Source organism: Contarinia nasturtii, unplaced genomic scaffold (genome assembly GCF_009176525.2).
Source record: "Contarinia nasturtii isolate CC-2019 unplaced genomic scaffold, AAFC_CNas_1.1 Cnas_scaffold_695, whole genome shotgun sequence".
Classification (NCBI taxonomy): domain Eukaryota; kingdom Metazoa; phylum Arthropoda; class Insecta; order Diptera; family Cecidomyiidae; genus Contarinia; species Contarinia nasturtii.
Window position 1 is genome coordinate 1,729,121 of NW_022198046.1, and position 22,154 is coordinate 1,751,274.

The window sequence follows — 22,154 nt, forward strand, 5'->3', positions numbered from 1 at the left end:
TTCGTCGAAACAGCGCGCCCCCAAAATTGATCATTGTTGACAAAGCGAAGTTTTCAAAGTGCGTGAATAAAAAAAAAAGAAAAATAGAAACAAAGATAAATAAAAAAAATAATCTCAAAATAGATAATGTAATGGCTGCCACGAGACTTGTAGCCAAGCGAAATAATCAAAATTCATTGATACGAGGAAATTTGTATTCGACTAAAATAAAGACTGACGACAAAAGTACCCGACCCGTTGATGACAATGCCCTACATTTTGCTATTCATCACCTAAATACCGAAATCGAAATAATGTAGAACATTGATTTGGATTCAAAAACAATATCCTCTTCAAGACAACAACACAATAATTCATGTTGTCAACGCAAACAACATTTTTCACTGATTTTGAACGTAAATCAGTTTGGAGAAAGGTCTAAAAAAGTGATGGCAATGGAAGTGATTCGTGTGCCAAACAAGATGCTCCAAATGCACCAAACGCGTGGACACGTCCTTTTGACGTCTAATGTTTTTTTTATCTTCCACGAAATGAAAAAAAAAAATAACCAAAACGTTCGTAGTGTTGAGATTGAAAGTGAGACAAAAAAAAATTTGATTGAAGATTTATGTAGCCAAAAGTCACAAAGTTCGCATATGTTTCTACATCTTTTGTGTAGGTGCTTGACGGTCAACTCAATTTGTATGTACTTTTTTGTGAGAATCTCCAACTTCATCTTTATCCTTTCAAGATAAATTTTCGATGCGTGACTTTTACTCAAAATGAACTTTATGCCTGAGTTCGGTTCAATATTCTGTGTTTGTCTTTTTTCTTCCTCGCAATATTACCACATTTTCAAAGTCGTGAAATGCTGGTTACAAGGAAGAAATATTTATCTTTGGTTTTTGTAGAATATTTCAAGTCGATTTGGCGTCTGTTTTTCTTACTTAATATATATGAACCAAATACAAAAGGATGCAGTTAACAATTGATGGCCATTTTGTGTGAGAAAAAAGAAAAACATTTGGTGATGATTTATTGGCACAACTCACACATGGGGACGAAACAATGGAAATGCAACAATAGAAAAACAAATGAAAAATAACATACTAAAATGAAAACCAAAGATGTGTCAAAAATCAAAGTTTATAATGCCATATGACAATGATAATGATAAGAAGATGGCTACAGATTACAAAACAGTTATACCAAGGCAAATGAAAAGTGGGAAATGGCTAGCAAACACACACAAGTAAAACTCAAAAACAGTTTTCTTATCAAGGATTATCATTGACCTGTAGGACTCGCTTTGGTAGATTTCGATCATCTTCTTCTGTAATTTGTGTGCGATACGTTGGCCGTTCAAATACTGGTGGATTACTGCAAAAATGTGTTTGAATAACAAAAATGTTCGTGAAGTTTTTCGTTTCCTTTGAGTGTGATTATGAAGTCCCATGATAAATGGTAAATTCGAATGGCAAAAAATACTTACTCATTGACGTCTTTAACATGAATAACAACTGTTGTGTAGTTTTCCTTTAAATTATCGGATGCCGCTAAACGAAGTTCGTACTGTTCAACACACGCGCAGCAAGAAAACAAAATCAGAGGCAGAAATGTTCATGAGTTTACATTTCGATTAACATCCAATATAAACAAAATCAACAAGATAATTGAATAATGGCAATTTAACCGTTGATATAAAAGTCTTCCATTCCACTGAAAGACTTCCAATCATTTTGCTGCTATGCCCATTCACTGAACAAGTGTTTAAAACTGATAAATACAACCTAATTTAAAACCATCAACAATATAAATTGTGCAACCTGTCCGCACAACCACAACACCACAATGCTTTCATAAACGATTATTAAGTTTATTTCTCTTATCGTTTCCGAACAGTTTTTTTTGTTGCGTGGATCTTTTTAAATATTCACTGCCAGCAAATTAAAACACGCAACAACCAGGTGAAAGAACAGCATTTGATTGAATTTTTGCTTGTATTTGGAGAGTCCAGTTTGCCGTGTAAATAGACGAGGAAAACTTATTTATTTTGGAAAATTCGTAATTTGGACTGACCGTTGTTGTATCGAACAAGGGCTTTGCTCATTTTTTTCTTAAATACTTTACTTTTTATTTGAGATGCATTCAATTTTCTTGAGTTGAATGAACAGTGTTCAAACAATTAATTAAGTTTATGAAATTACTCAAAGAAGAAAAAAACGTTGCAAGTTTATATCCTTTCAAAAGGGTTTGAAATATAGTAACTATATTATCACCATCATTGTAAATAACATTTTGGCTTCAAACACAAAATTATAATAAAGCATTCTATTGATGAGTTGAAGTTAATTTTACAAAACTAAATTTTCAATTATTCTGAGAAACAGTGATTGTTCCTTAGTTGAATGCAGTTTCACATCACTAATATTTATCAATAGCCTTTTTACAATGGCCGTTCCTCTTGGGTTTCTTTAAAGCTTTCACTTAAAATATGTATTTTTTTCGTAGCAAGCAGACTGGTTCATTTAGATAACAGCTTTACAATAACGAGCTGATGTTCATTTTAATAAACAAACTTCTTGATAAATAATGAATCTGCATTTAATTATTCAATCTACGAGTTAATTTCTGATATTTTGGCATACAGCAGAATAACAAGCTCTTTGGTGCTTAATAAGCACTGCTTATGCTATATATAAATATATTCTTTGGAGTCTTATTCGATTTTTCTCCCGCTCTTCACGATGTTTTTGAGCTAGCAATTACTGAAGGCATTCATGATATTTTGAAGTGTGTTTCTGGTGTCATGATTCATTACGATTTCGTTGTCCTTTCAACAAATCCGAAAATAGAGTAAGAGTATATAGATAGAAAGAAAGAACATCAAAAAGCACAGAAAATTTCCCATTATGTGAAATGCGTGATTTAATTTTCCACATCAGAGTACATTTACGTCTGGTTCTCTCGAAATCATTATGCACTGCGAACCTTGTAAATAAAATAGAAGCAAACGGTTGTCGATGACGCGCACAGATGTATTCATTTACATGATGTGCTTTTTGAACCGTACTATACAATGAGCAAAACATCAAATTGATATAATTGTACTACGAATCAGACGCAGAATGATGAGGGAACATCGATTTAAATAATTGCACGTAACTGAAATTGGGCGCTCCTTCATTGTAATAAGTGAATTGACACATCTTTGACCTGACGTTACAAGATTAGCTTTCTATCACACACACTCTTTCTCTTTCATTCTTATTTTATGCATTAGTCCTTTTAGCACACCAAATTGCTATTCGTTAATTCCAAATTTTGCCATTTTTTCAGCACCACTTTTTTTGGTTGTTGTTGTTTTTATTGTCTGCGTGTTTCTATCGTCACCAAGTTTAATTTGGGTTTCGAGCGATTTTGTGGGTGTGGATGAACGAAAAATAAAGACAATATTACCAAAATAAAAAACGAATTAAACCCGAATAGACTCGACATTTTAAATAGCTAGACTATTCTATTAAGTCCTTTTCATGAAGATTGGATGTTTAATAAAAAAAAATTCATCTGAAATCAGGATCCTGCCTGCGGTTAGATTATAATGATAAACGAATTGAATCCATATTTAAAAAAAACATCCCCATAATAAACCACTGTCATCAAATACAAATAAATTTGTCTCCATAAATTAGTTTTTGAAATGATCCATGTATCGAATAAACATTTTCCATCGTCGAAATAACCCAAATAAAAAAAGAACAAAATCAAAGTTTTATCTGTGGATGGGAAAATCGCACATTTAAAACACGTTTACTTACTCGTTTTCTCGTTTCGTAATCAAGAGCGCCAGCGACATAAATCGCTCCTGTCATATTTTTCACAGCAAATGCACCACCTATGTTACCGCTCGTGATCTCATATCGAATACGCGATGCTGCAAAAAACATTACAAATGGAAAATATAAAAAAATCGAACAAAATATAACACACACATTCTATTAATTATGAATAATTTCAAATGGTTTTTTTTTTTTTCGAAAATATGATGTTAAATTATTCCTCAATAATTCATGATTCGTATTATGTATGCATTTTCATGTAACTATATGTCATTTCAACTCTTTTTTAAATATTCAGCTTCAGTTTTTGTCGTTCATCAGGGGCAAATTTGGGGTTGACTGATAAAAGTTCCTCGAACTCTCCAAATCAGATATTAGTTTTTTTACGATGCTTTTTATTGTGGTATGGTTTCTTTAGAAAAGAATTAATTGGAATGATTCGAGATATTTCCACAATCATTGTGGCAGAAATGAGTCCGAAATACAGAAATGTAATCTGCTTGACACTTTATATAATGCAAATAAACGAAATGAGCCCTTGAACGCAGTTTTAATCATAATTAAGGTTTTTGTATGCCAAAAACTCAATTTCTCATACCCTTTCATAAATACTTTTTTTTCATTTTATTAAAAATATTGCTTTCGGTATTTTCGCTAATCAAGTAATCAGTGGATTGAATTATAAAGATTAAATAATAAATCAATATCGTCAGCATAGTCAAAATTTTCGAATGTAAAATGAATGAATGGAATACAAGCACATATTAAAGTGCTGTCATTTTAATATCACCGTTTCGTTTATGATTTCACATTGAAGTGCTCAAATACGCAAAAAAATGAATATTTATACGCTAAAGTCAACGCAATTCTCATCGTTTGGATTTATTTCTTTATGAGTAGTAAATCATTTATACGAAATGATTTTCGCGGATGACACAGTACTACAAACAAAAATAAAATAACCATCTCGAGATAAATCAAGTTATTTTTTTCAAAAACGCACTCAACATTGATTGCGTTCGATTTCAATTTCATTGGACGCACCAGATCGAAGCGTGCTACCAGCTTTCAGTATCAAAAGAAAATATACAAGTGCACCAAACAACAATCATTCATTGAATTGGAGAAGGAATAAATAAATAAACAGCATAAACGAATGGTGTTTTGAGAAATGAAAAAAAAAATGGAATTTATTTAATCTCGGTGTATGAATCGTAGACCGAGAAGACATTCTACCGGTACATACTTTATTATTTATTTGAATAGTGTCAATACCATTGACAATTCTTCGCTCGAATGCAAAATTTCCATGAAAACCCTCGAAGCGATTGTGAGCATTTAAAAAATGTGAATTGAGTGTTGTGTGAATAATCTGAAACTGAAGTTCGAATTGGCATTATTGGCATAAAGTGCAAAAATGTTCACACGATTTTCCAGATATTTCAAAATGAAATTCAACACATATTCCATGATTCAGGCGTGAATAAAAAGAAAGCGAATATATTTGAAGAAAGGAATGTTCGCTGTTAATGTCAGATTCAAGCGGTGGTCGTATACAAAGTACGTAAATCGTGTATTTTCCACTCGATTTTTTCGCTTGCATACCGTTCACTTTTTTTATGTGTTGAATAGATGAGGAGGAAAAGGCGTCAAGATTATAATATGCGGTTTGTTCGACAGGGCTCAGTATATTGGAAATTATAAAGTATGCAAAAAGTCACACAAAATGAATCGATCGTTTCAATGAGTGTTAATTCGATTACTTTTGAATAGGGATTACATTGTGTGGGTGTAAAATCGGTAGATTAAAAGTTTTCTTTTGCATGGCGTTTGAATGGAAAATCAATTCAATCTCTATTTTTTTTTTGTTAAGGTGAATTTCTTGTACCCGAAAGATGCGTGAAACTCATGACTTTTTCATACACTCTTCGATCATGGTATTTGCTGTACAAAGCCGAAAGCTCGTTGAAAGGCTATGAATCACAAAATCAACGAGGAAATGAAATAATCCAAAGTTTTATGATAGTAAATTCATTTTATGTCATCTCGTACAGTTTCACATGCTTTATGAATGGATTAACCGCGACTGAACTTTTATCACTATATACTAAGCATATATGAAAAGGCATTTATAATGCTACTTCGCATGTTATGATGTTAACAGAAATATAATACTGTATTATGTGAAATCGTGTCTCATACGAATTATGCACATCATCTAACTTATTTTATGCATGGTGAAATCATTGGATGTGATCTGCCTGCTAAGACTGAAATGCTATGAATGTAAAAGTATACTGAATTGATGAATTACTTTTCTCTCGTTGAATATTGTGAATTATTGCTGACGCAAATTGATATTATTTCTTCGTTCTCGGGAACGAGCAGTGAGTTCCTCACGTATATAAATAAATTACATTTTACGATAAAGCAAACTGTTGAAACTATTCTTTCGTTAAAAAATCATACTGTGATTTATGGGAAATCAATTTTCTTTAATTATTTTTTATATAAACAATGAAAAAAATTCAATAAATCAAAAAATTTGTCGATTTTTCATCAAATACTACTTACATTCATCGTGATCCTTGGCGGTAACTGTAAGTACGGTATGCTGAATATCCTCATTTTCATCAACTTCAGCCTCATAAAGTGCCTTATCAAAATATGGTGGATTATCGTTTTTGTCAGCAATACCAATACGAATGAATTTTGTCACTGAAACGAAAAAGAAACAAAATCACGGTAAAAATTTATCTTTGAACAAAAAAATAGAAAATGGTTTTTTTATAGAATTCCTGGAATGGGATTTAATACCGAAAGTTTTTGTGTTATTCAGGTCTTTTTTGTGGCCATAAACAAAAAAGAGAATTTTGGTGTTGAACATAAAAAATTCAGGTCGTTTCCAGTCTATCATAAATAATGATCTGTTTTCGTTTGTTAGCAGCACCGTCAACCGTCGAAACCGCAGAATCTGCGGCATGTGCGAATGAGACACCCGCTGTATAACCAACTACACGAATACCGTCGTATTGATTTAATTAGTTTGTCTCTTGCTGTTTATGTTTACTTGGTGCGAACGCAAATTATTAGTATCTGCGTATGCAGTATACTGTGTCGTCAAGTTTACAGTTTTAAAATAATTATTCAACGAATGTCATTCAGATTGAACCGAAAAAAAACTTTGTTTTTATCATTTTTAACATTGAGGGTGAACCCAAACGAAAACCAGAACATTTTCGGGGAAATGATAAAATATTCACAATGATTTTACTGCGATGGGTGATCTGCTTCCCACGGCTATTTCCAAAAAATTTTCTCTATTCATTTGCATATGCAGCGTATTTACTGTGATTTTTTTTCTCGATTTTTTTCTCTGGCTGAGCAATAAATAACAAAATAAGCTTAATCGCGACTACCCGCCTGCGGACAATACATATTTAAAACATGATGTTATAATGTGTCATTCTCATTCAGTAGGGGGTAGACATGAATCTGACAATTGAAAATTTAGTGATTCATTTTCAATTTGGTAAACAATTTTTCAGTTTTTATATTTCAGATGGGGTAAAATGGTATCTGAACTTAATTAGTTCGGATCCTCATAAAAAAATTTCAAATACTCAAAAACCTTTGTATAAAACTTGCCAACAATTTTGGCCCCTAGGCCATGGTGTTTTTTTATTGAATGTTGTTGCTACCAAATATTTTAATGATTATCTACTCAATCTTGTTTTGATGAACGATTATACAGCTCAAATGTCCAGACAAGCAAATGTTATATATATTTTTGTTTAAATGGTCTGTCGCTGACAAATTTCGTTTGTACTTCCTTTGTAGAATTATTTTCATGTAATAATTTTCAGAATTTATTACAAGTGTCTCGAATTTTAAATTAAAATTCAAAGAATGAGTTTAATAAGACTTTTTATTATAAAATGTCATTAGAACTTTTCCGTTGGCTCATTGGATTACCAAAGGCGAAATTCACATGAACTAAATTAAACTTGAATATTGTATAATTGAGTTGGAAAGTGTTTTTTTCTCTCTTAAATTGAATTTAAAAATTTCTTTTGCCAGTAATCAGTAAGTTATTGAAGGAATCTGGGCCACTTGAATTCATTAAAGACATTTGAGAACAAAGTTGTTCATTGAAATGAGAATTTTTTTTTTTGACTCTTTCGTGGATCGAAAGACAGCCTATTCTTACAGTTTCAATTTAAAATGAACGTGAAGCAATTTCATTTATCAGTCCAAGTGATTGTATTACATTTCAAATATTATTTAATTCCATCATGGTCACCGGAATGATTTTTACATTTCTAGATAGAAAACACGCGCCAAAGAAAGAGTACGAAGAAACCAGGAAGGGTCAGGAAAGTATATTGAGCATTTGACAAAAGATTGAGTTCTTTGAAAAAATAGCTAAATGCAATACACTTTGTCGTGCACATTCATGCGATACACGATCACTAAATGGTCACGCTGTTCTTTTCAACATAATAAAATTATGACCTTACCTTATGAAGAAGCAACAAATAAAAGTGATTTGAAAAATTGAACAAGAGAAAATTATAAGAAGAAGAGGTTTTGAAAATGGTGAAAAGGCATGCGATTGAATTGCACATCGAAAATATGATTTATATAGTTAAACGTGCGCTTCCGTTACATAATAAAAAATGAAAGAAAAAAAGACTAACTGAAGCAATCGAAAACGATGTACTGCTCGAGTAAACCTCGAACGATGAAATTGTTTTCTTCGAACGATTCCATTTGTTAGAAGGAAAATATAATGAAATTGAAGAGGAGAATCGAGAAATAATGTCACCAGGTATGAGCTGTGTTGAAAAATTGGACAATGTAAGAATCGATTTTGAAGCTGAGTACAACATGTATTTTGGAATAGTTAATTCAGTCGAAGCTTTGGTGTGTGCTTTCAAAAGAAAATCACTCAAATACGAAAAACGTTGAGGATTTGCGTCTCTACTTCGAATTGGTTTTGTATTTCATTGTGTCAATTCTTATCAATGTCATCGTATTCCGTTTGAAAACTTAGACAGTTTTCTATCGAACAATGTGTAGCAAGAGCGCGAACTTTTTACTGCAAACAATAATCGCTTTCGAATAGAAAGAAAAATAGAAAGAGAATTCGATGAGATGGAATCGAGTTGAAAAATAGTAAGTATATACTTGTCTGCTGAAACTAATTTTGGCACAAATTGAAAGAACTTTTTTTTTGGTAATGAAGAGCAGTCTTGAGACTGAAGCCCTGAATTACTAAATACGACATTCGAATTTGAAGGAAAAACTTATAATTTTCGCTCATTGGCTGAAACAAACTTTTGAAATGCAGAACAATTTTATGAGCATTGATACTTGAATTATACCATCAACAAAAGACGAATATGATCAGCAGCAACAGCAAAAATGGTTAAAGTCAATAAAAAGTCAACAAATGACGAAAAACGAAAGAAACTTTTGGCCAAATTATGAACTCTTTCACTTAATGCTACAATCAGATGGCCTCATTCGAACATCGATTTAATAAAATCATGAGAAGAAGATAAAATGTTACTGTTCTTGTGATGGCTTCACATCATTAAATCAAAGCAATCTCAAAATCGTTCCTGATTTTTTCTTTAACGGTAGTACAATAGTCAATGACAAGACATAACCTATCGAATGATTAGTAAAAGGAGCTAAATAACATCCTATTTATCGGCGATGATTACAAACTCAAAATTAAACAAACAACATGCTAGCGACTCTTGATGATTCTAGTCACATTGAAGCTAATCATCACGAATAATTTTCAACCACAATTGAATATTTCATCCTTCAATTATTCTTTTGATTGCCTATAGCTATCTGTTGCGAATCCAATAGACATTTTTTCAACAATAATTATGCCAATTAATTTGAAATGGATGAAATGAAATTCTGTCAATAACAGCGCCAATATGGTGGTTGAAACAAGTTCAGAGGTGATATAACGTTATTGTCAAAAACAATTACAATATATTTTGATCAATTTCATTCGAAGAATGAAATGAATTGATGTTTGAGTGACCTTTGGCCTCAATATTAAAAATATCAGTTCCAACGAAAACATTGATGAAATGATAACGATAATCAATGCAGCATAAAAATAATTAATTGCAATGATTTTTCGTTCGAGTGTTTGGTTTTCGATGGAGTGGCTTTTGATTGTCTTTTTTCTCGGAGCTGATAAATTCAGACATTTTAGTAGCTTTCGTAAATATTGTTATTGTTCGAAAAACTTTTTTTTTTCAAACATTTTTAACTATAAATTATAATTCGTGCTCATGATTTGTGTACATGTGTGAGTCAGCCCGATTGTTGATTTTAGTAAAAATTTATTAAAACCACCAATAGCCATACATTTTCTCCAAAAAAATAAATGGTTTGCTTGTGTGAATGCGTAAAGGAAACGCACCCAAGGGGACGGAAATATTATTAATTCTTTTTTCGTGTAAATAACCACATATTTTTTTCAAAGTTATAAATAATATCAACATTTATAACTTCGAAAAATTTGAAAAGTCATCCTTTCTTTTATGGAACTTTCAATGAATATATTTTAAGAATGTTGAATTATTTTAAAAACAAAGAATAAATTCAGCTTAAGCCCCTTGCCAATAATACCTGGAACGTTTATAGTAAAATATCAAGCAAAAACATATCAAACTCTGTTTGGCGTATTTTGCGATATATTTCGACTGCGTTGAATATATGTATACAATAACATTTTCGGATGTCAAACGCCAAAAGCAAATGCAGAAAATGAAACAATTCAATTTTATACAACTTTTGTATAGGCATTCGATACATTTATTTTGTTATTTTTTCACATGCCATAAAAGAATAAATCAAATAAATGGCCAAAATAAGAGGAAAAATGCGCTTGTTCGCATAAAAACATGTAAACAAGATTTTTGGTGGTCATCAATTATTGGAACGTCTGTAAAGCACGTGTAACAAACCAAACTCATAACGGTGCTTATAAATTGTATGTAAAAGAATCATTCCATATAAACAATTGAAAATATTTTTTACTCTTGAATAATGTCAACTATCAAATGAATACATAAAAATTGATTTGAAAAGTACTTTTATGATATTGTCAGTGAAGCATATTAATATAATTTGGTTTTTCAATGTCTATCTCCATTGTAATTTTTTTCCTTCTATTTCAAAATGTGTCAAACGCTAATAAATATTGTCTCCTTGTTTGCGTATGATTTCACTCAAAGAAATAAAAGTACGAGTGATAAACCGAAAAAGAAAAAATTATTTGAGAAGCCAATTAGAGCATGTTGTTTCTAAGCAGCATCGAAATTGAAATACAATATGAATTCAATATTGATTTGGAATTCGCACTAACATCGTTCACTTGACGGGTTGCCCTTCGCAACATTCCAAAGATTATATAACAATCGGAATAGATAGAAAAATGGAATGATATCGAAAAATTCGAAAGTCGATATGGAGACAACATGAAATAGAAATTGGTGTTGTTCTACTGCAGTGCATATTGGCATAAAAAATGATTCTGTGCTTGTTGATTCTCGCATTTTTCTCAATATTTCACACTCATATTCATAAACACATGAACACAAACGAATTTATATCGCATTTCAGATTGTACTTTTTTTGGTGTGTGTGTTTTTTTATAGAAAAAAAATAAAATCGCGACATACCATAAATTTGGCATTTTTGGATTGAACGTTATGTAAGGGAAAAAAATCGAAGGTTCAATTTGTTTGAAACGTTTTGAATTGGCGTAATGGGAATGCAACTTATTGCGCAATAAATTCAACATACCCAAAGCATTACATATCAATGGAATATGGATTTGTGTAAGTGTTGAGCGCACACAATTCGAGCATTCATTCGATAAATTGGGAATAGAATAAATATTCAAGATATACATAAATACCCCATAGAAAATAAACCAGTTTGAAGGTAAAGTCATAGATTTTTCAATAAATTTGGCATTGGGACTTGTGATGCAAATGCGTTCATTTTTAATAGTATTACTCTTTCTGAACTCTAATCTTAAAGCAACGCTTTAGGGAGATTGCGCTTTGTATTTATATATTTTTAATATCACATTCTAATTGAAAACATCACATTATCCGGACTATTTACTTTCTGTATTCTGATAATGTTTATTTTTAAATCAAAGATTATTCAAAATGTCGATCAATAACTGACTTTTTCTCATTAATTTTTCTTAATAGAGAAGATTGGTTTTTTTTTGAAATTGAATGTATCGGAATATTTCAAAGTTATTTTTAAAAAATGCAAACCCAACTCATTATATTGTGCGTGATTGGGAATATTGTATCGATATCAATTTATTATTTGATTTTTCCTATACGACAAAGCATATCATTCATTTTCATTGTTAGTTAACACAGGATAAAACATAACTTTATTATTAAATGTTGCCTTGTTTTTTTCTCAAATATATCATCTCGGTTATTTCATGCTATAACAAAAAGTATTTGCACACATTTGCTCTCTTAAGAGAGTATTGCAAAAATGTTCCATCATATTGTCATGCAACAGTACACAAATAAAAATATTTTTCCATCAAAAACTAGGGGAGTCTCTCACTTTTCTCAAGCATGAATATTTCAAGATAAAATCGATATTATCGAATAAGTAAGATTTCAAACGATATTTTCAATAAAAGCCGATAAAAGCAGTTTAGAGCAATATTTGTGGATTTTTGATGGATATTTCAATGCCAACTTAACCTGCTATACCGACTTGTCATGTTGATGAAGTACTAGATTATGTTATTAAAATTTTCTGTCTATTTTTCTCAACAACTAAAAAAATACGTTATATTTTATCAAAATATTTTATTCAAATTCATTTACATTTTGTGGGATTGGTGTTCAAAATATTCGCGAATAGTTGAATCAAAATGCTAGTCAAAAAATAATATGAATAATATAACCTCACTTTATTATGTATAGCAATGCAATTGTGTAATTGAAAATCTAACACAAAATACTTAGTAAATATGTCCAGCAAAAAATGGCAATTTGTCAAGCATTTTGTGTTAGACTCTCAATTACACAATTGCATTGCTATACATAATAAAGTGAGGTTATATTATTCATATTATTTTTTGACTATCATTTTGATTCAACTATTCGCGAATATTTTGAACACCAATCCCACAAAATGTAAAAGAACTTGAATAAAATATATTTATATTGCAAAAAATATAAAATATTTTGATAAAATATATCGTATTTTTTTAGTTGTTGAGAAAAAAAGACAGAAAATTTTAATAACATAATCTAGTACTTAATCAACATGACAAGTCGGTATAGCAGGTAAAGTTGGCATTGAAATATCCATCAAAAATCCACAAATATTGCTCTAAACTGCTTTTATCGGCTTTTATTGAAAATATCGTTTGAAATCTTACTTATTCGACAATATCGATTTTATCTTGAAATATTCATGCTTGAGAAAAGTGAGAGACTCCCCTAGATCAAAAATGTACTGAATTGAAAGCGTTCTTAAGTTGACTGGTGGTTTGGTTGCTTTTATTTAAATATCGTTTGCTTTTATGACATTTTCTACATACACTGAACCATGGACGGCGTAACATTAGGCGAAACGTTAAAAAAAGCCATAGCATGAAGAAAAGTCGCTTATTTTCAGCATAATATTTGCATTTTGTGTCTCTTCGGTATTCGGAATTTTTGTTGTAACATTCGACCGTCGCACAAAGTGAGACAATGCACAAACCATGAAAGCAATAGCAACGACGATGGGCGATGTTGACGCACTCGATTTTAACAGAAGATCGAATCCATATAGTATAGCTTTTGACACACATACACATAAAATTTATACATTGTACAATGTACACATATTCGTTCAAACCCACTTTGTTCTCACTTAAATTCGTATGCAAATCATCATCACTATAAAATAGCACATGTTGGCAATGATATGTTAAAATATAATCCGTATGATTCAATGCGAAGTGTGGTGGTGCTTATGTCGAAGCGGTTGTGAGTGGTTTATTGTATTATGTACGGGTTAGAAATGTGAAGAAACACTTTTTTTATAGAGGAACAAAAAAAATGCATTCTCTGTCTTGTGCAAATTTCCCAAGCGAAGACTCTTTGGCTCTCTCCGAAGAGTGAGCGTGCGTTCAGATGGGAGCCACAGGCAGATGAATATTAGATTACTTGTGTGTATGAAAAAGACGACCAACATCCGATACTTAAAAGTTTTGTGAAATGTGTGAGCCAAAAACAGAAGGCACACACACACATTACACATGAAACAGCGGAACGAAATTTTTTTTTCTATCGGATGAAGCACGAAAATGCAACGGAATGTCGATGTAAAATGTGAGATGCAAAAGGATACATGGAAATGTTTTGCATGCATACAGTAGATTTGTGAGTAACCCACTAGGTCCATTTGGTACATGTGCGCGCCAACAAAGTTAGTTGCCAACCATTTGTGTCACTTTCTCTCTGTCATAGTTCCATACTGTGCTTATGTTTGTTTGCATTATGGTGGTGAATGATGGTGCAAAAGCGAGTTCGTAGTGCGTGTGTTCAGTAACTGTTCTTCAAAAGTTGCAAAAATATGCATTAAAAATGTGTCATTTCAATCATAAAAGCACATGACATATCACAATTTCAGTTGCAGTTTGCAGATGAAATGCTCATGATATTGTTCTACACGAATGAATATTATTTGCATTTTTCAATGTACAAAACTGTGTGAATCAAACTTCGTACGGTGTTTTCATTGTTTTGCTGCTGCAATTATTGTTATTTCCGCTTATTTTATCGTCATATTATTATTTTTTTTGCTAAAAAAAACATAATTTCATTTCATCAACACTTGCTTCTTTTCACTCGCATCTTGTCGGAATATCCCGCTGAAAACGAGCTGAGAACTAAATTTTTTTTATCTTTGAGTCCATTTTCATATCTACAAACAAATATACGACTGAAATTTTACGGTAGTTTCATTATTTTGCGACGATGATAGCAAGCATCGTTCGCTTTTTTTTTGTTTGCGCATAGTTTCCAAGCATAACTTTCCACAAAAGACCATTTAAACCGTTGGGATTGTATTGTATACATATACACTCAAAGGAGAAGGGTATCAAAACGACCAATTGAAATGAAAAGGACCAAAATAAACTAAATTGACATCGAATTGAAAAGTAAATGGGCCGCATCAAATGCGACGACGGATATTCTACATTTCTCTCATTCTTCAGCTTGATTTTTTTTCTTCTCATTTATCGCCTCAGATCGATGAACCCAAGTTTGCGCAAGTATCAAACCCACATATACCACATTTCACATACCAAACTATGGCGGTCGAATCAATGCGTACGTGTGCAACGATTTTTCAGTGAAATAAAAAACATCCCGGGAGCATGTTACATGACGCTCACATAAACCAAAGATATTTCGTTCGAAACCTATTTTGGAAAACTCTTGCCATGGAATTCGATTCATGCATGCATTGGATATTGAAATTATAATGAATTCAGCGAATTCAAACAAAGAAAATAATCGAGAGACGATGGAATGAAAGCTCCATAGCTCTAGTATTTCAATCATTTTTTTTCTGTGCGTACGAACTCAACATCAAAATTAAATGAAACTTGGTGCTTTCACGATCCAACAGTAAAATCGATTTTTTTCTCTTTCGCTTTTAATATGTTCATTTTTTTCTTACTCGGTAATTTGATCAATTTTTTCTTGTTTCATTTCCGACATTATATTGGCTTCCGTATGCAATTTGGTGAAAATTGGCTAGATTATCCCGACGAGGATTCTACACCACCAATATTGATATTATTATTATTATTATTGCAAGGAAAATGCTTATAGCTTAGGTTTTGATCACAACATGAGTAGAAAAACTTATTTAATGCCTGTAGTTTTCGATGTATTCATTCGATAAAATGTTGATTCCATTAATTTTATCTAATGTAGATAAATGTTAGAAAGTATTTGCAAATGCTGCACACCTGTATGTGTGTATGTGTTGTTATTTGCACTCTCTCTCTATGTTGATCTAATTCCAAATCCCTGTTCATTATGGTCTTATTTAAATTTCAATAAAATAATAAAACCATGAGCAAATGCAATAATGCGTACAGGCTAAGTGAAAGAAAATGGATTTTCGGTGGAAAATTGGAAAAAGCCATTCAACATATAATATATTAGATTTTGAACATTGTGATCGAACATAAAATGCCAAGTAATTTAATAGCATAGGAGGAGCATACTTAGAATAAACGTACACTTTGAAGGTGAATAGAACGGGCAGAACGTATCTGTAGCAATACAAATTGTATGTGAAAAATGTGACGTATTTTGAATGAAAATATGTTTCAAAAATTGTTTCAGGCCGTAATTGTGATAAAACGAGACAAAAAAAAATTGTATGTGATTTTGTTCCATAGCGCTAAAATCATTATTGCTTTCTAATGGGGAAAATGGCAGAAATTATAGATCATCGTTTTAAAATGATTTTCACGCGAACGCACCTCGTACAACACGCAATTTAGCTCGCTCATCTCCCATATAAAAAGAGTATTTAGCCTGGAAAATGGTTCGAAAATGAGCCGTACGTAATGTATGTGCAAATTGAAGCAATGCAAAACATGTGAACGGATATGCTAGATGGGGGAAAAAGTATGCTTCACACAATTGCTTTAGCGGCATATTTTAGATTGCAATTGAAGCAAATTGAGCCAAAGCATATTTGCATTGAAAACGTTGATACACTAAAAGCAAAGAAAAAACCTTAAAATTGCTCCATTCTTTCGACTATTGTTTCGCTAAAATAGATTGAAATATATAGATACGGTTGTTAGTATCAGTAGAGCAGCAATCGCAGTTGCTTTTACTACTGAAAATGTATTGCAGAACGCGTGTCTGAAAGCAGATTAGAATTGGTAGTTGCTGTTAAAAAAATGCCATGCAACTGAAAAATGGTCCTTTCCGCAATGCAATATATCGTATGAGTGAATGCCAATTTTTACCCACCAACAGGAATTTTTTTTTTTTTTTTTTTTTTTTGAAAAGATTCTTTGTCAGCACGAAAAAAATTGCATTATGTAAAACACCTGCGACAAAAATTCATTTCTTTTCGTTTTTTCTTTACTTGTCGACTACGATTCTATCGAAATCAGAGAAGCTGACTGTGCGCGATTATTTTGAAATGTGCTTCGAACGCACATCATATGATCGATAATAATAATGAATCCATATTCTGAATAATAACAACAATGCCATTTTCCATTTGCATAAATTTTTGCACAACCTCGTTTCTATTCTTTAAATTTTCATTCTCGAATTGTATTTTTTTTTCACGTTATGCTGAAAATAGAACATATGACGATTACAAAATATCCCAATGTGACAGCTCATTTCCATAAACATGTAAATACATCTCATATATATTTTGGTCGCATTCTTGTAGACGAACTAAGAGAAAATTCCGACCAATTCAGCCATTCAGGAAAGAAAAATCGAAATAAGAAAAAAACAACGGAAACCCAGTTTTCTTTCAATGGAATTTTTTGTTTGCTTGGACGGTTTATCCATCTATTGTCAGTCAACATAACGAGTCACAAATAGGCACAATGCATTAGCGAAAACAAAAGGGAGCTGTGTTTTACTAGAAAGTTATTCTACTTTTGGTTCAGTTTGAATTTGAGCCATCAAGCTGATGACAGGTAACATTAAAATTCAAATAATAGATTTTTTGACGTTAGCAAAAATTCAAAAAAAATTTTGATCCATTTAAAAACTTAATTATTTTAAGCGTTAAAGACAAAATAATCGACTAATTAAAAAAAATACGTAGTATTAGATTTTCTTGAAGAGTTCTTAATCAAGCCACAAGGAAAATATTGACATAATCCAAACTAGATATCTATTGAATATATCGAGAAGAGAGTATGTTAGTCAGCGCTCATGGCTGAGTAATGTCTGAATAAAAACATACTCTCCTCTCGATATTTTCAATAGATATGACTTATATTTTTGGAGTTAGTAAATAATTTTATGTTGTAAACAATACTCTTAACAAAAGCATGTAAACTTACAGCCAGTTTGGTTTTCAACAAAGTTTTTTCTAGGCACCAATGGAAATGGCAGTTAAAATCGTTCTGTTCACAAGTATAAATAAAGTTTTGCTCGAAGTGACTATGTTTTTCAGAAATTTTTTTATTCTTGGTATCCCATTCAATGTTGTTCTTTTTTTGCACAATTTTTTGAAGTTTTCAAAACAAAACAGAGTTCCATTCTGAAATGTGCTTAAATTTTTTTTTGGTCTTTAATTTGCTACCCGAATAAAGTATCCTCTGTCAAAGTGTATGAAAACTCGGCCAAAACACGGAAATTCAGAAAGTATAATATAAAAGAATGTTCGAGGAAAAAAGTCTGTGGTAAAGGAAAGAGCAAAAAAAAAAGCGCAAAGAAATTGAAAAATGAATATTCATGTAAATGTTACGGTGCTTTCGTTCGGTATATATTCGCACTGTGCATTTTGACGGTTCAGTGAAATCGACATCGATACGCTATGATTCTGATATAGAAGTAGATATCCACTTATTGTGTGGGCACATGGGTGCACATTTATGTCTAATATATGCACATTTTGCTGCCTTCAAAATCAGCCAGTGTATCGGTTTGTGCAGTGCTTTTGTAAATATAACCCCAAAAACTATGATACAAAAGTAGTAAAACGACAATGGAACAATTTCTACAAGAGTTTAGAAAAAAAAACAGCAACAGCAGCAGCAATAGCTGCAACAACGGAAACCATGCAAATGTACGAACTGAGTAAAGGATACGTTTAAATCGTAATTTTATGTTATTATGGGTACATTGATAATATTGTAGAGAGACTGGTTGTGTGACACGGGCATCCGAATCATATTAAAATGTAAGATAGCAATAGGAGCCAAGAGACATAACGACGATTTCGATTTTGAACGAAGAAACACAGTGAAAAAGCAAATGTTGTCGCTGAGTAGGCAAAAACCACGAAGAAAATGATCACATATATGAATATGAAATAAGCATGAATATGAATGCTCAAATTATTATCATATTCGAACGGTCCCATCATCAGTCTCGCCTTGCGTCAGACAACTGCTTTGTTTGCAAGCGCTCGTCTTTTTTTTCTTCTTCGCCAAAGTCTCGCAAAACTATGATGTTTATATGTTTGTGTTTATCTCTATGTATAAATACCGTAAAATATTCATGTTCCTCACAACAAAGAAACGAATGGTTTGTCGTCCGTTTGAATTATCTGTTTATTTGAATTCATCGCCAAAGTCAATACACTTCGCTTCGTTTACTTTGCAAATGTTTTGATGTTTGTCTCCCTTCAGCACTAGACTATTATTATTTTGCCAAAAGAAAAACTAAACCAATAAATGGTTAATGATACGAATCAAAATAGGAGACAAAACCATCATTCCAAACTTCCAAACAGCCAAGAGAAAATAATAAAATTCGCGTATTTTTGTTGGACACAAACACTTTTGATGGATATGAATTCGCGTTAAAAGCGAATAAAAGTGTCTATAAGTGGTGACGTACGTTCATATCCACATTGATCGATTTGTTTATTTAAATAGGAAGCGTTCTTTTATATCTTTACATTGCTAAAAAGTATGGACACGAAATTCCACATTGTCAACCAAACTGAGTCGTCTGACACTGAAGTTTTGAAAAACTTAGCGCAATAAAATACAGGAATAAGCAACAAAACGAAAGATAAATACGAGACGAGTCCATTTTCTATCAAAAAATAATATTTTGGTCATGACCAATATTAAACTACGAGAATTGGATTTCATACAACTTTTCGCACAAAATCGTAAAAGAATATTGAAAGTTATGAATCACGTTGGAAAAGTTCGAGACGCATTGAAGTCATCAAGAAAAAAGAGTCAAAACACTTGACTTGTTTGAAGTGATTCGTTTGAATTCGAAAGTCATATTAATTTTGGACTGGTGAGAATGGCTGGAATATCCTAGCGACCGATTAAATTACAAATAATAAAATATCAACGAAATTTTCCTAATTGAGTGAATTTCCCAGAAAAGCTGCGCCAAAAAATATTTTCGCTCTGGCAGAATCGTCCATCAATCAAAATGAATTTAATAGAATTAATTCGAATTTTTATATCTTTCATGGAAATAAATTTATTTTGAGCTGCATTTAATATATCAAAAACTCTTTTATTTGCAAATTCACAAAGCAAGGAAAGGTTTACCTCTTTAAAGTAATGACATATTGGCTACGTTACTTCGAATTAAGTGTCTGCTACAGAATAAGCTTGTGTTGTCAAGTTGACGGACCAAAACCTTTGGACACACGGTTACGTCTTTCGTTTTTGTATTTTTCCCATTCTTTTTAGCATCTCTTCAAAGTGAAATGGAAACATATTCAAAAGATGCACTAAAGGAAACGGTTATGTTGAAAGCCATGGGTCGTTTATGGAGAAGATACCATCCAAGATGTATAGAGTCTATGTTCGTTAGTGTGAAAGATATGAACGTGTCTTTTTGTATGTTTTACCATTTTCCCCACAAGTTGGACATTTCTTTCTATATCAGATGACGTTGAACATAAAAGCAAGTTGTTTGTGTATTTCATTCGAGATGAGTTTTAGAACGTTATTAGAGTGAATAATTTTGGAGTCCGTAAATGTTTTATAAACTAAAATTCTGTGAAAACCATAGCATTGTGGCACTGTGATACCACTTGATATATAGATAATATATGCAAACTTTGTCATTTTGGTTGAATCGTTTTACCATTTCAAACAAGAATTTGTGCTAATTACACCAACATCTTCATGATTCACTTCTTTCATAAAAACTGTATACACCCAAATAGAAGGCTCTTTGGGTGTCTTTTTGTTTTCTCTATCACTTTTTCTCTTGTTTGTTAACATATGTCTTGGGTGAAAAGAGATGATTGTACGTCCCGTTGCTTTTATTTTCCGGCTTGTAATTAAAACGTTAGTCGTTTCATGGAATACAAAATGTTACAAAGCTTTGGCTGATATATGTTTCTAAAAGCCTTCGTGGCGTTTACAATCGTTTGCAAGAAACAAGATGCTATATAAATTACATTGTTGCGCCTCATTACAGCCAGTGACTATTTTGAAAACACAGCTTCTAATACTTGGTTGACGCATTTTGTTTCTTGGATTTTTGTCATCAAGATATTAAGACAAATTTCTATTTATATACCACCAATGTGCCTCAAACAAATATAAAGAGTGTACGTTTGCTTTTTCGGATACACAGAGAAATTCAGTTTACCAAAAACTTGCCCATGCTCAAATAAATATAGAATTTATTACCATGACTGTATTCGTTTGCCTTTGGTAAATACTGAAATGTGTTGCAACAAACGAACAAGAATACTTAAATCGAAATGATTCCAGGGGATTTGTAACGATAAAAAGCATTATTATATGTTGAAGTGTATCATTTAAAAGCTGGTGGGAAAATGTCGACAATTTATTACATTTCCGGAATAATATTAAATTGAAAGCTAAAAAAAAAACTTTTGCCCAGCCAATGTTTTGTAGTGAATCATTTTAAGTTCTTTCTTTCAATTGAAGCAATTTTAAATATGTTTGCGATAAAAATGCCAGCCAGAAATGCAAGTGATTATCATTTTTTTAATGTTTTCCCTGTGGTCATATTAAATCAATTGGCGAAAACCGGAATCGTGCAGATAGCGCCAAAAAAATCAGTTTTCTAGCGATTAAAGTACCATTATCAAATTGAAAACAATGTTAATTGAATAAGAATTGGAGCAGATATGTGCATTCGATTACAATGATGTAATGATGTGTAATAAATAAATTCATTTTACAACATTTTTTTTCCGGCGATATCAGCATGTCGGTCGAATTAAATTAATTGCCATTTTACTTAAAATGCATTTTTTTTTGTCAATTTTAATACGCAATAATGAACGTGTGAACTCACAGTTTCGACACATATGCAACATACTTTTCGATTAAAATATCTTTTTGGTCAGTGCAAAAAATCGATGCACCATACACCGGGATGGACCAACCTAAAACATTCATTTATGTTTATGCCACTTACAGAGCATTGGTATTTACAATCCGATTCAAATGTTTTCGTATATCGTCATACCCAACATTTTCCGGATTTGTTGGTTTACTGCATGTTCATATATTTCGAAGTTTTTTTGTTGATACTTCACTTGCAATTTACTATCTATCCA

General features: G+C 31.8%; 1 protein-coding gene across 4 annotated transcripts in view; it reads right to left on the bottom strand.

Moving 5' to 3' along the window:
• LOC116340844 (neural-cadherin) overlaps positions 1 to 22,154 on the bottom strand; it is a 156,053-nt gene that overhangs the window by 25,406 nt on the left and 108,493 nt on the right. For all 4 annotated transcript variants that reach the window (XM_031767552.1, XM_031767551.1, XM_031767550.1 and 1 more), the window contains 4 exons: positions 6,393 to 6,536; positions 3,798 to 3,913; positions 1,472 to 1,551; positions 1,275 to 1,359 (listed from right to left, as the gene is read on the bottom strand). In XM_031767552.1, the coding sequence (XP_031623412.1) occupies positions 1,275 to 1,359; positions 1,472 to 1,551; positions 3,798 to 3,913; positions 6,393 to 6,536 (425 nt within the window). The remainder of the gene's footprint in view (positions 1 to 1,274; positions 1,360 to 1,471; positions 1,552 to 3,797; positions 3,914 to 6,392; positions 6,537 to 22,154) is intronic.